The 16,482-nt window shown below is 35.2% G+C and overlaps 1 protein-coding gene across 1 annotated transcript; it reads right to left on the bottom strand.

The window, feature by feature from the left end:
- Nucleotides 1-56: 56 nt before the first annotated feature.
- Nucleotides 57-15,498, bottom strand: LOC117909877 (disease resistance protein RPV1-like). The gene is made up of 13 exons (XM_034823923.1): nt 14,181-15,498; nt 9,930-11,016; nt 9,450-9,791; nt 9,261-9,363; nt 8,104-9,170; nt 7,755-8,031; nt 7,395-7,718; nt 7,152-7,349; nt 6,783-6,914; nt 6,439-6,504; nt 6,232-6,324; nt 5,721-6,095; nt 57-4,705 (listed from the first exon to the last, which is right to left on the bottom strand). The coding sequence occupies exons 1-8, from the start codon at nt 14,678-14,680 to the stop codon at nt 7,291-7,293; spliced, it is 3,759 nt and encodes a 1,252-aa protein (XP_034679814.1). The 5' UTR covers nt 14,681-15,498; the 3' UTR covers nt 57-4,705; nt 5,721-6,095; nt 6,232-6,324; nt 6,439-6,504; nt 6,783-6,914; nt 7,152-7,290.
- Nucleotides 15,499-16,482: the final 984 nt, after the last annotated feature.

The raw sequence follows: 16,482 nt of genomic DNA, 5'->3' as shown, positions 1-16,482 counted from the left end.
AGTTCTTGGGCTTGTCTTCTCTAAAGCTGAGGAAGACATCATGCTTACGCTGAGAAGAAGAAAAAGTTGCAGTATCCATTATGGAGAAGTAGAAAGATGAAGAGATTTGAGTTACCACTCCAAATTACCTCTAGAGAAAAGTGCTTCTATTGATTAATATAATTCTGAAAAGGAGAACAAGAAGCAAAAGATTGAACCTGCGGATCTAAGAATTACAGATGTTGGTGAGAAATCCAAGCCATGCCTCACTTCCACTAAATGAGAGATTGGAGTGGACTTGCTGAAGACTTGTACTACAGCATAAAGTAAATAAAGGGGTCCATTTCTTCTGCAAATTGGTCCTGGAAGCGTGTTAGAGGATAAATGAAAGAAAATATGATAGAAGAAGCAAGACAACACACCATAAAGATAGTCATGTGATGTGTGAAAAGGAGAGAAATAATGAAGAACACGCACACAATCAAATGCACAATGAAAAAACTCACTTCATTGCTCTACTGCTGATGAGGAGAGCACACTGCAACGGGCCGCTCCAATAATGAGATGCGGCCAAAGTAATGCTCGGAATGCAGGCATTATTAGGACAACCCTTGATGAGGAACCTGGAGAAATGCTTGATATGCAGCCAAATCTTCTCATAACGTCTCTTGGTGGGTTGTGTCTCTTTCTTTCTTAATCGGATTTTGAGTTGTTTAGCTTGTGTAGATGTCTTAATTTAGATGAGTTACAACTTTTTAAACAAGGAATTGAAATATCCCATGACACAGTTGGATATTAGATTTCCTTAGGATTACTTCAATTTCGTGCTTAACCATCTTACAATACTACATTTACTCACTTCCATCAACTGTCGAACCAAAATATACAATTGAGTCATTTTCAAGCCCATTTATATTTATGCAGTTCGATCATAACTAATACACATTTGAGTGTTGTTTGGATTCGTTTTCCTTGTTTTTTATTTTTTAAAAACACAAAGTAGCAGTAACTCAACTCTTATAGAAAATACATGAATAAATCATCTTCATATATTCTTAAAACCTACCATGAAACTAAGACAAAAGATTCTGTTTTTTTAAATTAAAAATAATTATAGCACTATGAGAAAATGAGGAGATAGTCACACAACTTTAGTGAGGGTTAGCAAAACTCATGACCAAAAGGTGTGTACAGTTGTGTTTAGAGGGGTTAGCAAAAATCATGACTTAGGGGTGTGTATAGTTGTGATTAAGAGAGGTTTGCCTCTACTAGTCATGATCGTACCAAATTCAAGTGGGTAAATTTCCTAGGGTACGGGGCTGTAGTTAGAGTGCTATTATGTCCACAACAATAGAATGATTATGGACATGGTATTTCATGGGGAGTGGAAATAGGCCCAATATGCCAACAGTGGGCTAAGCGGTAGAGATTGGGTCTGCATATAAACCCAATTCTTTGCGGCCCTCTCTCTTTCATATCCATTTTTTTTTTTTTGCAAATATATATATATATATATATATATATATTTTATAGGTAAACACACAAAGATATATTAGAAAAAGGGTGTTTGAAAGGCAACCCAGAGCATACAGGGAGTATACAAGCGTCACCTAAAAAAATAACAAAAAACAAGCCCTCACTGGCCCTCAACAAGAACCCAACCAGTCTACAAAGTTAAACAAAGTTAAGGGGCCTACAACCATAGAAGATTTAGCCCAAGAAAAGAGATTACAAACAAAGGAATTTTTCAATCTTTGAATCGACAAGACCTCATTATCAAAGACTATCATATTTCTTTCCTTCCAAACCGTCCAAAATAAACAAAGAGGGATTGCCCGCCAAACCTTTCTATGCTTCTTGTCCTTAAAAGAAACATACCAACTTAAGAGAGTGTCTCTAACCGTAAACGGAAGAACCCAATTAACACCAAATAAAGAAAACACAAGATCCCACAAAATCTTCACCTTAGAGCAATGAACAAGGATGTGATTTATCGTTTCCTCTTCAGCACAACACAAGGAACATCTGTTGGCTAAAATCCAGCCCCTCCTCTTAAGTTGATCTTGAGTAAGAACCTTCCCTCAAGAGGTTTCCCAAGCAAAAAAACTCACCTTTGTAGGAACATACGGACTCCAAATAATACTGCACGGAAACAAGACTGCACAGCTATGAACAAGAGACTTATAAAGTGACTTTACAGTGAAAATCTCATTTTTCGTCTCTTTCCATACCATCCTATCCTCCACAGCAGTATCCAACCTCTTTCCTTGAATGGACGAAAGGAATCTCTCCACCTCCCAATCATTGAAAGGTATAAGGAAGTGGGGAGTCCACCATCCCTCTTTCCCCCATTGGATCCCAATAGTCCGCTCCCACGCACCTTTAGAAACCGCTAAATCAAACAAAGAGGGAAAGGCCTCACAAAGGGAAATGTTCCCACACCAAATATCTTTCCAAAACCTCACCATTTTACCATCCCCACCGAGAATGAGACATTGTTGAGCAATAACAAACCTTCCTTACTGATTTCCTTCCAAAACCCTACCTCATGGCCCTTCCTAACCCCACGAGTGCTCCACCCTCCTTTTTCAACCCCATACTTCGTACTAATAATAAGCTTCCAATAGGAATCTCTTTCAACCGCAAAACGCCAACTCCATTTGCACAAGAGGGCTCTATTGAGAGTGGAAAGATTTCTAATCCCTAATCCACCCATATTTTTGTGAGTACAAACAACAACCCACTTTACAAGATGGGGCCTCTTCTCCAACACTCCCCCTCCCCAAAGAAAATCCCTTTGAATTTTCTCAAGTATTAATTTAACCACTTTTGGCATGCGCAATAATGACATAAGGTAGGTTGACATGCTTGCCAAAGTGCTCCGTATGAGAGTGATTCTTCCACCCTTAGAAATGAACTGCCAATTCCACAAGACAAGTTTCTTCCGCATCCGCTCTTCCACTCCGTCCCAAACCATCACCAACTTATGTGAAGCACCCAAAGGGAGCCCCAAATAAGTGGAAGGGAGAGATCTCACTTTACAGCCAAGCACAATAGTCAATAACTCAGCATTCTCCACTCTACCCACCGGCAAAATCTCACTTTTGTTCAAATTAATATGCAGACTAGAAATGGCTTCAAACCACATTAATAGCCAACTTAAAAACTTTGAACTAATTTCAGCAGCCCTAGATTACAAACTCCACAGATTTCGTATCCAATTTAGGGCAAAACTGCAGTTGAAATCTCTCCCTCTTATCCAAACCCCTTCTATTGAAGGTAATTGCACGTCTCTAGTTAGATCTTTGGTAGTTTGGTTCAAACATTTGCCTAGTTAGTGAATGATAGCAGTTTGGAGGTTTTGGTTTAGTTTAATTTTTTAAGTTCATTCTGGTTTGTTTATTGTTTTCATTGTATGATTAGGAAAACTAAGGCTAAATTTTTGTAGTTTGTTTGGTGGAGAAAAGGCCCGATATATACTCAAAAATCATGAAAATTAATTTTCTTTATTTTCTTGACAACCAAATAGACATGATGCTAGTAGAAATAGATAAATTCTGAATTTGAAGAAATTCATAAGAAAATTAGTAGACAAACTAAAAAAACATTTGCACAAAAACGTCTTTTTCTTGGTGGAACCACCACAAATTTTGTTGTTGTCTTTGCCTTTTTCTTCATCTTTAATTGTGAATATATATATGCATGCATGTCTTTATTAAATTTTCTTTATTTTTCTCTGTAACTGTGCATGTTAGTAGATCAATGTTAGAGAAGATATTGAAAATCATCACTTCAGCACCATGCATCAATGCCCAATAATGCAATATTTGTGCTACTGCTAGCCTAAAGTTCTTTTACTTTTTATTTCTCATTTCTCCAATACAAAACCTTTTGTACATGGTTGTCGGGGGACTATAAATACCATCATGTATTCTCTTGGCCATATAAATGGAATTTGTTGTGGTTTGCCATCTCTATGTTGAGCCACATTCAAACCTAAAATTCTCTTTGTTCTGTTTTTTATTTTCTATCTTCGTATTAGAGCCATTGGGCATCATCAATATAAATTAAAGCCTAGTCAGCATACTTGCATTCCTTTCCATCTATGACAGTAGTAGACTCAACTGCATTAGCACTCAATATTGATCTGCCTTAATCCTTCATTACTAACAACTCTTTGCTGGGCAATATTAGGAGCTTTAGATTTCCAATAAAACTAGATTGGAACAATTTTGAAAATCCGTCATCATTACGACTATGAAAGGACATGACTTAGATAGTTATCTATTTGAGATACAAACTCCCAAAAAAGTTGCTCCCACCAATGGAGAAGCCTGGTGAAACTAGATTTAACATCAGTCCAACCTACATGAAATGGGTTAGGATAGATCATAGACTACTGTGTTAGTTATAGTCTTCAATTTTACATAGCATTTTACCCAAGAGAGTGAGCCTCTCAACAACTCATGAGACATAGAAGGCGTTGGAAATGGTGTATGCATCCGAAGCTTGTTCTACAGTTTTCCAATAAAAAATTTAACTCCAAACAAGAAAAGGGTCAACGTCCATGGATGATTATCTTACCAAAAATGAAGATGTTTGCCGACAATCTTGGAACTTTTGAACATCCATATTAGATGAGGACACCATGCTTCATGTTTTAGCTAGCGTCGAGTTAGAATATGACTCCAACACCATGCTTGCCACTTGGCAAGAAGCTCGAGCGCTATAAGAGAGTCACATAGATCAAATGAATATTGTAGCAATATTGGATCTTTCAAGTGCTTAATTATGCTAACTGTTCTCTAATAAGAAGATTGGAGGTAAGAATAACCAAAACATGAATGGAAAACGTAAAGGCCTAGGGCTAAACAAATTCAAAGGATGTGAATATGATCTCACAAGGGAGGTCCTAAAGCTCCTTTCTTTCTTCCTTGTTTATTTATTTACTATTATTATTATTGAGTGGAAAAATATGTACCACTTAATTTTAAAAAAAGGAAAACAAAATAAATAAAAAAAACCCAAATTGTCAAAACCTAATAGGATCTCCAATGACTTTCAAAAAGGAAAACGGTTTGCAAACTAGTAATAGATTCAAGGTTTAGGTTCCTCAATGAAAGGTTAGGAGGCACCTAGCAAACCAAACAAACATATCGATCTCTACTAGTAAATTAAGACAATTTTAGAAATTAATCAACTAATTGATAGATGTCTTAAATATAAATAACAAATTAATTAAGCATATTTGATGCAAAAGTAAACAAATAAATAAAATATAATTGATGTGAATAGACATCTTTGAATCCAGTACTAATAATGGTAATTTGATTATCTAATGTTTCATCACTGAATCACATTAATTTAAAATGAATCTTCACATCAAGATCCGAAAGTAGAAATGATCTTAAATAACAAAAATTATTATTTTTCAATTGAAATGATTTTCTCACCAAAATTGATTTGAGGGATAATACTGAAAAATACTATCAAGCAAAAATAGTTTTCAGTTAAAATTAAATTTCAAACTTTAAAATTTTCACACAACTCAGCATATCAGCATATGTAGGGAGAGGAAAGTAACAAAATTAAAGAAAAAAGAAAAAGACAAACTTTAATTGCCAGAGATGGAGAATCTCATGGTTTAGGAAAACAAAAATGTCCATTGAACCTTCGCTCTTAAAGAGGCTGTTATCTCATTGCATAGGAAACCAAACAGAATTTCAAAGGGAAAACAGTACCTGCAATGCCAATGAAGGAGGGGAATCTTCAGATAATTACTGGTGGTGTGAAACCGTGAGAGCTTGACATGGACAGTGGAGGTTGTAGAGCTCATGGCATGCTTCACTTGGTGATGCTCATAGAGGGCAGTGCTTGTGGATGGTCATGGTGACCAGGGTTGCTTTAAGCTCCATGGGGTTGGCAGTGCCAGAATGGTGAGAAGTTGTAGTTGTGGATGGTGGTGGAGGTTATGGAGGCTAAGGTGGTGCTGGTGATTATGGGTTTTTGAAAATGGCTGCAGAAAATATTATGGAAAGGAGAATAAGATGAAGATGAAGCAGCTAGAAGACACCCACCACAAAACCATACCCCCTTCTTCCTTTCCCCGTTCTTCTCTTCAAGACACACACATACATGATTGTTAGCTTGTGAATTGAAGAATTAATCCAAAAAACTTTTTAGTTTTGCAAAATCAATAGAATAAATTTATTGGTAACTCATTTGCAATGATAGGTAGGGACAAATACCCACCTCTCAAAACATTGGAAACCAAATTTATACTAAAAATGGAAATGCTCTTCTCATCGTTATTTGACTGCTTATTCCTTATTTAAGATTCTCATCCTTCAAGGAAACAAAAAAGGAAAAAAAAAAAAAAAAAAGAGGAGAAGACCAAAGTAGAGTGAGTTTGAAGTGACTAGTGTTCAATCAAAAGAATAAATTTACTTGGTATCTTACTTGCCTCAATCAATAAGTATTGGGGCTTTGACTCATCAGCTAAGCTGCAATGACTTGTGTCATTTTCTGCATTAAATTTGTTTAACAAAATATTTAGTGCTTCAAAAGTAAAATTAATGGTATCTAGTTGGATTGTGAATACTGAAAACAAGAATCAATTAAAATGGTTCTCAAACAAAAGAATTTCGGATTGCATGCTAATCCTTTTTGCATATGATTTTAATGAAAAAAATGAAACTAACTTACCCATTAGTTGCGAGCAAAAACATACGGTCAGTCTTAATTAATGGAGCTTGTGAATAATTTCAAGCAAGAAATATGATGAGAGCTTGAAAGACACATACCTTCAGATCAACAGTAAAGAGTGAATTCATCGGAACAATGGCTTTATTAATCCTAGCGTCGCCCTAAGAATTTGGCCTTCAGGTTGAGGTCCACTGTGGCTAGATTAGTACTCACTCCAAGTCTCCTGTGTCCTGAACCATCACAACTTCTCTTAATGTATGTTCTACCGTTGATCAATGGTAATCAATTGCTCCAAGTTATTGCCCAAAGCATGGACAAGACAGGCTTTGTAGAGATTTATTTTTTATTTTTTTTATTTTTATATATCTATTGAAATATAAATTAAAAATATGGAAAATATAATAAAGAAATTTAGTCCTTCATCAGTTTGATATATGAATTAGAAAGAAAAAGGGAAGGTGAATTACCAATAAACAGAGCATTACTGAAGCAAGTGTGAGTGAATCTAAAGCTTGAGATTAGTGTTGTGATCCTCTGAATCTTTTATGGTTTCTCTTAGCATCGTCTGTAATGGGCATAAGGTTCTGTTCATGATCTTGACATACATTAGATGGACTGCATTCTCTTCCACTTTGACTTTTCCACCAAATCATTAAGGTTCCGGGCAATTTATTGAGTTTTGAGACAATGAGACTATTGAAAATCTTGGGAATATATAAGATGAATCCCACACTTCATCACTTTAAAGGTTCTTTCACCAAAGTTGTAAAAGCCCTTAAATGAAGCCATGAAGTGTGTCCATTGATCAGAGCGATACCTCTGGTCAATAGCAACCTTGGGATAACATATCACCCACACTTGATTTGATTCGCCATCATTGTCATCAACATAACATTCGCAATCAGAGTAAAATGAAAGATGATCCACATATTTTGATTGATCACCATGGATAGTCAAAGCACATTCAAAGCGGCAAGCGGATGGAAATAATTCAGTCTCAAATCCATCTCCAGATTCAAGCTCAGATTCATCACTAGACTCATTCTCAGACTCATTTTGAAATTCATCACCTGACTCATTCTCTACTGTATGCACAGATTCATGCTCTGATTCATCCTCGGGTTCATCATCGACTGGAACATAAACACAGCATAAAGCAAATCCCAAGAAATCGTTATTTTGGTACCAATTCTCAGGAAGCTCCATTGTTACTTCACTTCCCATTTCCTGCATACTTATCCACTCTGGAATTCCACTACTTCCAGGAATAACGATACAAATTCCCTCGCCTAAATAGTTAGAAGCACCCAAATTTACTTCACCTGAATTACTCCTGCATTCAACATCCTGCAGAAAAGTACCAAGTAAATCCAGTAGTACGTACTCCCATAAAAAAGGCTTGTGAAAGGAAAATCATACCTGAATTGCTGATTTGAAGCAATTGACTAGAGAGTGCAGTGGCAGAAATGAGGGGCTTGATAATGTACCAGGTGAGCTATGTGCATGTAAAAGTCGTAGACTTGATGGAAGTTCTGGAATTTGTAGAAGCTTCTTGCAGTGACTTAAATCAAGGCCTACCAGCCTAGAAAGTTGATTGATGCCAGTAGGTATACTACTAAAATGGTTCCCATATAGATATAATTCTTCCAGTGATGATAGGTGGCTGATATCACTGGGGATTTCTCCTTCCATTAGATTGCAATTACTTAGATCTAACATCTCCAATGATGATAGGTGGAAAATAAGATTGAGGATCTCTACTTCCATTACCTTGCAATTTCCCATCAGTAGTACCTCTAATGAGGACAAGCAGTTATTACTCTGGACTACTCCTTGTGTTAGGTTGCACTTACTTAGATCTAAGAATCCTAAGGAGCATAAACCTGACAAACAAGGCAATGCACAGCTAATGGATGCTAAGGAAAGTTTCTCTAAACATTGCAACTGCCCTAGGTCCTTCGGCAATTTTTCGAGTTTTGAACAGCCACGAACTTCAAGAATTTTAAGAGAGGTCAAATTACAAAGGCTGTCGGGAAGGCTCACAAGGCTTTTGCAATATGCCAAACTTAAGTATTCAAGAGCTTTTAGATGTCCAATTGAAGATGAAAGCTCTTCTATAGCTGTTGAATTTAAATCAAGCTCTCTTAGGTTTTCCATATCACCACCCTTGATTTCTAGAAAGCTGTTTAGCTTTGAACAGTCATTCAGTTTGAGAGTTTTAAGAGACTTCAAACTACAAATACTCTCTGGAAGACTGACAAGGTTCTTACAATTTCCCAAATCCAAGTCTGCAAGACCATTTAGGTGTTTAATTGATGGTGGTACCTCCATTATTGCTGTTCCACTTAAATTAAGCTCTCTTAGCTTTCTCATATTGCCCTTGATTTCTGAAAATCTTTTTACCTTTGAACAGCCACGACAAGATAGAATTTGTAGGCATTGCAATTTATAGAAGCCCCTTGGAAGAGACTCAAGGCTTATGCACCCTATCAAAACCAACCAAAAAAAAAGGGGGGATGGGGAGTGTTAGTTAACATACTAATATCAATGGGTGAACCTTAAGTAAATGATACTACCTTCAAGGATTAGAATTTCCAAATTTGGCACACTTGAGAAGTCTGGGAATTTTATGAGATGTTGTGAATAACTGAGATTGATGACCTTTAATTTTTCAAGAACCTACGAAAAAAATTAAATAGATCAGTATAGAAATAAATTTTAAATTAATAGAAAGAAAAATTATAACTAAATAATAATAAAGATACCTTTCCTTTCCAAAGTTGTCTTATGTTGCTAAACCGCAAATTGAGTTCGACAAGATTTTTCGCATGAAAATTCAATGGCAAAGATTGTAAAGCATATCCATCCCAATGGAGATATCTTAACTCATAAAATGGAAATTCAAATTCTTCAGTAACGTGCATTTCAGAGAGGTGCACTTGAGAAGGGTCCACAACCATCCAAGATTTTACTACAGAATTATATGTAGCATCTTGATGGATTTTGAGCAATCTAAGTCTATTCATCATTTTGAAAGCTTCTGTCGTAAATTGTATATGCTCTGATCTAGACATGTCTAGGAATATTCCTTCAATTTCTTCGGTCCCCTGGAAAATATAAGTTAAGAATAAGGGAAGCACAAAATGTATAAAAGGAATTATATTGATATTCAACTTCTTCACAAAAAATAATAACATTATTGAAGCATATATATCTTCTAATAAGTTAATGCATTTGAGACATACCATATTCCTCGTTAGTACACGATAAACATCATCATGTTCCCACAATCTACTTCGTCTTCCAGGCTCTTTTGGACATTCTTGGCGAACAATTTCCCACCCCATTTGTTGTAACAAATCATGCATGTCTAACTTGTTTTCAGAAATACTTATGAGACACTTATCATGGAGAACCCCAATTCCACTTTCTGCATAGAAATCCTCATCCAATATTCTTGAAACAAAATCTTTATCTTTCCCTTTAAAAAAACATGCAATATCAAGGAATATTCCCTTTTCCACATCATCGAGTCCATCATAGCTCATTTTGAGTACATTTTGAATGTTCATATGGGGTATTGTTTTAAGTTTACATAATGCACTTTCCCATTCACTTATTGTCTTTTTAAAGAGAAAAGAACCTAGAACTTTAAGTGCTAGTGGAAGACCTTTAGCATAATCTACTACCCGGTAGGAGAGATTTTTATAAATTTCGCTAGGAAGATTTTGTGGGAAAGCCCACAAACTAAACAGCTCAATAGCTTCTTCATCATGCAGTTTTTGAACTTCATATGATTCTTTGACTCCATATTGGGTTAGAAAACGTTTATGTCTAGTTGTTATGATGATCCTACTTCTTGGACCAAACCAACTATGCTCTTCTGCCAAGTTTTCTAGTTGCATCAAATCATCCACGTCATCAAAAACAACAAGAACCCTTTTAGAGCAAAGACTCCTCTTTATCATCTGAATTCCTTCATCCATATCGCTTACTTTTAGACTTTTTCCCTTTAAGATACCATGAAGTAGTTCTTGTTGTAATTGAAGTGCATTGTCTTTGGATCTTTCTCTAACATTGTTAAGAAAACTACTACCATCAAATTGATATGAGATATCATTATAAACAGCCTTGGCGATAGTAGTCTTACCAATCCCACCAATTCCATAAATCCCAACCACACGAACTTCATTCAACTCGATATTCATCAACGATTTCAACTTTTCCAAATGAAAATCCATTCCAACTATATTCTTGCCCACATTTAAAGGCTTACGATTCAATCTTCTAATGATGTCATCAGTAATTTCCTTGAGAACCAGTGTCTCGTATCTGCGTTAATTACAAAGTAAATGTGATGAGTTGCAAAATATAACAAAGAAGTATGTTTCATGATGTCTCTTGCTGTCTACCTGAACTGAATTACAGGCAATGGAATATAAAACGATAAATGGTCAACCAATTTATAAAATTTACATGTTTAGGTAGAATTTAGTATGTACACATGGAAAAGAAAAGTGAAAAAAGACATAAATATAATTTGTGTTAGCTTTCATAGCTAGATTGGCTGGAAGGTTCACAATGAAGTTGAAAAGTGAAGGATATTACTAGCAATATTTGATTATGGAAACTATTATCAGAGCATTAGCAGATATAACTTCTAATTTCATAGTTTTGAGCTTTTGCATTTTCCCCATCCAAGTTTCCTAATCTAGTAACACTTTTGTTGATCGGAGAATTGTTAAAGACTCCCCTCTTTGCTCCCATGACTTCCTTTCAACCTTTATAACACAAACATGTTGCTAGTTTATGGTTCCTTTTCAGTTTTACATATTTCTAAATTGTATCAACTTACTAATATTTTAAGACTTCCTGCTTCTTAATTCACCAGTAAGTTATTAAGTTTCACATGTTCATGGAAACCCCATGCATTTTCCCAGAAGGGATAGGGTACATCAAAGAATGTTCCATGAGTTGGTTGAAGAACCTTGAATGAGATAGAAAAAGAGGGAAAAGAATATTTTAGAGAAAAGGGTTAAGTTTTGGTGTTTTTTACTTTTGGGGCAACATAGATAGAGAGCTTTTGCTAATGCTTTCATTCATGATGAGAAATATAAAAATAGAGACTAATAGCATACAAAAGTCAAGATCATATAAAGCAAACTGAACTCAAGGTTTATAAAATAATACTAATAAATTAATCCTTATTGCTCATGGAAGGAGGGTTAAGAGATTGAGTTTAAGAATAAACAACACAATGCAAATACCAAGGTCAATGGCACATATATGCTACTTCCTTCTCAGAAAATAAAAAAATGCATTAAGAAGATCATAAAAAATGATCGCTAACCAATTCTCAAGTCAATGGAAATTCTGATATGGTCAAGCTTGAGATGACTTTCTTGCCTCTGACTATCTTTGGGATTAAAGAGGCAGCCTCAAGTATTAATTAAAATAATAGGTTCATTTAAGGGCACCATAAACCTCCAAATACAAGTCTAAAATCAAATAGTGTCACCCTTCTCTTGTTCATCAGCTTTAAATAAAATTAACAAACTACAATGTATTCCTAGAAGGCAAGAACATCCCAACAAATTAGCCACAAAAACAATAAAATTTAAAGACACATGACATTCAAAGAACATAAATTAAAAATGTGATTAATGTGTAGCAAACTTTAACAAACAATTGCTTGAATAATTTATACACAAAAAGGAGAGAAGATAGAAATTAAAGATTTAGATGATGGTGGGAAGTGCATGGGAATATTTGCTGTGGCCCTTGCAGGGATGGAATTTATAGGCCTTATACAATCATTGGTGCATAGGCCTTATAAAATCACTGGTGCCTCACAGCAAAATGAAGTGGCTAAACATATGAATAATATATTTATAGATTTTACAAGCTTATGTTAATGTGTTGCAAGTGCACAAAAAAGTTTTGGACTTGCAAACATACAAAACTTTTGTCAAGGCATAGCCTATAAAGGTGATATGAAGTGAATGTAATAGTGATGATAGACTATAAAGAGGTAGAGATCCTATAATGACAACAAAATCCTTCATGGTGGGAAAACAAAACATGATTCCTAGACTTGTCGCAGCCACTAAAAATAATACAAATTGGGTGGATTGGGTCCAGTTGACAGTTAATTTGACCTTAGCCTTAACATGAAGCTCATTTGCCTTAATTCCAACCTAAACTAATACTCAACCTGAGTTGTCTAACCCGAAATCAACCCAAGCTTGGTTGAAACTATATATACAAGCAATATACATAAAACAACAAAAACAGAGAGTGCCAAGGCCAATAAATGTGTTCTCAGAGGAGCTCAAGAGCCCCAAATTTATTTTGTTGGGAAGTCTATTCTAGATTCAGCATAGAAAGGACTACAGAATGAATTAATTATTTTAATGATTAATGGAGCTCAAACCTATTTGTTTATTCAGGCAGATATGTTTCAGCTCCATTAATCATTAAAATTAAAATAAACTTGTTCTTATGTTTTCCAAAGAATCAGTATTAACCGGATGGTATCCTCAACAAAATCAATAAAAACTAATGAAGTCAAATGAATTTAGGAAGAAAGGTCATCCCAAATGCCCTCCCTGTATTGGTTTATTAAACTCAAAGGAGTCTCACCATTACCAAAGGGAGAAACTAGAGTCTCAACATTGAAAGGCCACATCCAATCTAGAGAAATTACTGCAAAGGATGATATCCTTTATATCATATTTAGAGCATTGGAACAGAGAACCAGAATGGAGAATTCATTCCATTTCTCATTTATTACAATGACTGGATGGCTTATTAGGTGAATAGAAACTAAAAAAATTGTTCTCATGGAAATGAAATGCCATCAATCAGGATGTTCATTCTTCTCTCACATTATCCGACTCTCATTCTGATTCTTTTATACCAAATGGACCCTAAATGTGTTTTCTTTTATAGGGCACACAACACCAAATCATAGTCAAAACCACACAAGCAACTGACCGTTCTTCAGGCCACACTAGTTCATCACTCACCCACCTGCAAAAACTATGGCATTTATCATGTAGATAAAAGACATCCTCCTAGAACTCTCAGATGAACAAAACCACATCCAGCAGGTAGCCATCAGATGAGGAGTCACAACTAAATCCATTGAAACACAAACCCCTTGCTTATTCAAAATACCTGTAAATGGGAATTATTTGGTTGATGGGTTTAACAAGACAAGTTACAAACTAGACAAATCAAGCCATATCACCACTCCAGGGAAACAAAGTTTCAGAAATTTTAGTATTACTGAGAATTTTATTTATTAAGGTTTGTTATATTATTTTGAGAAGACATTTTAATCTCCGAAATCAGATGATAGTTTAAAATTGGGGTTGGGTCATCACAACTTAATTGATATTGTTTTAAATAAGAAAAATTATGATAGAAACCAATGAAAGAAAAGAAACAAAATTGATAGTAGAACTAATGGTAGGTGAGGTAAAATTTCTTACTGTTCATCAACGTGCAATCCGGATAGACTAGCTACCTGGTTCAGGGCAGTCCTCCACTTTTGTATCACCTCCATCTTCTTCTCGTCTGCATCTTTTTCGTGGTCCACAAACGCATCTCCATAACTTCCCGACTGTTTTCGTACATCCGATGGATTCACATGATAGAAAATTGGTAAAATTGTTGATTGCTTTTGTGTCGTACACTCAAAAATTTTTACGAGTTCATTTAAACACCACCTGGAGTTAGCATAATTTGTCGAGAAAATAATAATGAAAATCTTTGATTCTTCAATGGCTCTCAAGAGATCTGATGCAATATCTCCTCCTTTCTCAAGTTCTTCATCATCTCTGAAAGTATGAACTCCATATGCAACCAAAGTTGTATAGAGATGATCGGTGAAATTTTTGCGAGTGTCTTCACCTCTAAAACTTATAAACACATCATAACTATGAGGAGTAGAAGTAGAAGAAGAGGCTTTCTGCGCGCTGGTAGAGGCCATTTTTGGATTGTTTGTGCTGCACCTGCAAAAGTCTGGGAAAAAGAGAGAGAAGGTCTTTGGCAGTGATTGAAATGTCGATTTTTATCCGCGAAATTTCGCCGATATTTCGGCCATCGGTGAAACTCGATACGACATTGAGGACCGATAATCGGTTGGAAGGAATTTCGCTCTTTTTCGAAGTTATCGTCGAAAAATCGGCAAATATCGGTTTTTGCCGATTTTTCGGGAAATTTCCGATATTTCTGCCGATCAACGCGCTGGCTTCGGTCAAAGTGCAGCCCCGCTCCCCTCGAAATTATTTTTTCACTACAGCGTGGGCGTTGGGGTTCGATGGAATTGGGATCGTCGAAGAAGAAGAAGAAGAGATACGAGGTCGCTTGCTCAACCGGGTGGTGGGTCCAGAAGAAGGGGCTGCTGAGGACGTCTTCGCCCGCTTGCGGTTTCGAGTTTCGATACAAAAGCCCCCACCCCTCAAATCGGACAGTTGCTCGCCACCGGAAAAGCAGCGATCAGACGGCAACCGATCCACGATTCCCCACCATCTTCAAAACCCCACCAACAAAAACAATCCCCAAGATTCAATCTTTCCCTCCCCACCTCAACCACACCAAAACCCCCCAAATCACAAACCCTAGGCTCTCCCACCCAAACTCCCCCCGATTCAAACAAACTACTGGGTAATTCTTAAGCTAATTGAGCATAGGTTCTGATTCACAAACAAAGGTAAGCCCCCAAGAAAGAGAAACAAAACAATACATAGAATGAGAGACGAATAGAAACCCTAGCTATCGTTCTTCAATAAAGAAGAATAGAGACTATTTTCCAACTTTTCATCCACACACCCACATGCATAAACCCGGATATATATATATAGCTATAAAGCATACATAAATTTAGTAGACATATATATAATATATGAAATTGTGAATAAAGATCAAAGGTGGGTTTGATTTGCATGGATGGCGGTGAATACTTCTCAAATTATCGGGTAATGGTTTTGAATCTTTTATATAAATCAATTTAAATTTTTATTTAAAATATAATAAAACATCTTTTAATTAAAATATTTTTAAATTTTAAAAATAAATAAATATTTATATCAATTACACATATAAAACAACTTTATACATGTATTATTATTTAATTTATCATTTTTAAACATTTTCATTAATTCTAAATAAGATCTATATTTTTGTCAAAATATTCATCGATATTTTTTCAATATTTTTTATATATCTATAAAATTTAAGTGTCGATATATCTATATTTACCGATATTTCAAATTTTGGTCTTTAAATGCTGAATGACTATTATTGACTTCTTAATCCATTTTAAGTCTTGATAGCAAAAGAAGGGATGTAATATTATCTTATGAAACTTCGGGGAAGAAAGCTAGTGTAGCTAGCATTTCCCTTTTGCAATGACATCTCGTACAATTTAGATGATAGTGGGTTTGGTCTAGATCAAAGACAGGTAATCATTCATATACTTTCAAGTATTAATGGTTTGATTTTTTTCTTCATTTTTTTATTTTTTACATTTTACTTTTATTTTTTCTTTTTCTCCTTTAATACTTTTGTAATTGGTGTGGTATCTTTCCTCCAAAATTTTCCTCAATCACTATTTTTATTTGGATTTTGGGGGGGTAATATAGTAAGATCTTTGAAGTGCTCTCAAAGTATTAAAAAAGGAAAAAAAAAATATTAACAAAAATGGTTTTCTTATGTTTAATTATATTATGAAAAATATCAAAGAAAATAAAATATAATTAAAATTAATTTAATTTTTATATTAAAAGTTTT

This window comes from Vitis riparia, unplaced genomic scaffold, assembly GCF_004353265.1.
Source record: "Vitis riparia cultivar Riparia Gloire de Montpellier isolate 1030 unplaced genomic scaffold, EGFV_Vit.rip_1.0 scaffold460_pilon_pilon, whole genome shotgun sequence".
Taxonomy (NCBI): domain Eukaryota; kingdom Viridiplantae; phylum Streptophyta; class Magnoliopsida; order Vitales; family Vitaceae; genus Vitis; species Vitis riparia.
Note: the sequence above shows the minus strand (reverse complement) of the source record. Positions and strands in the feature narration are given on the sequence as shown.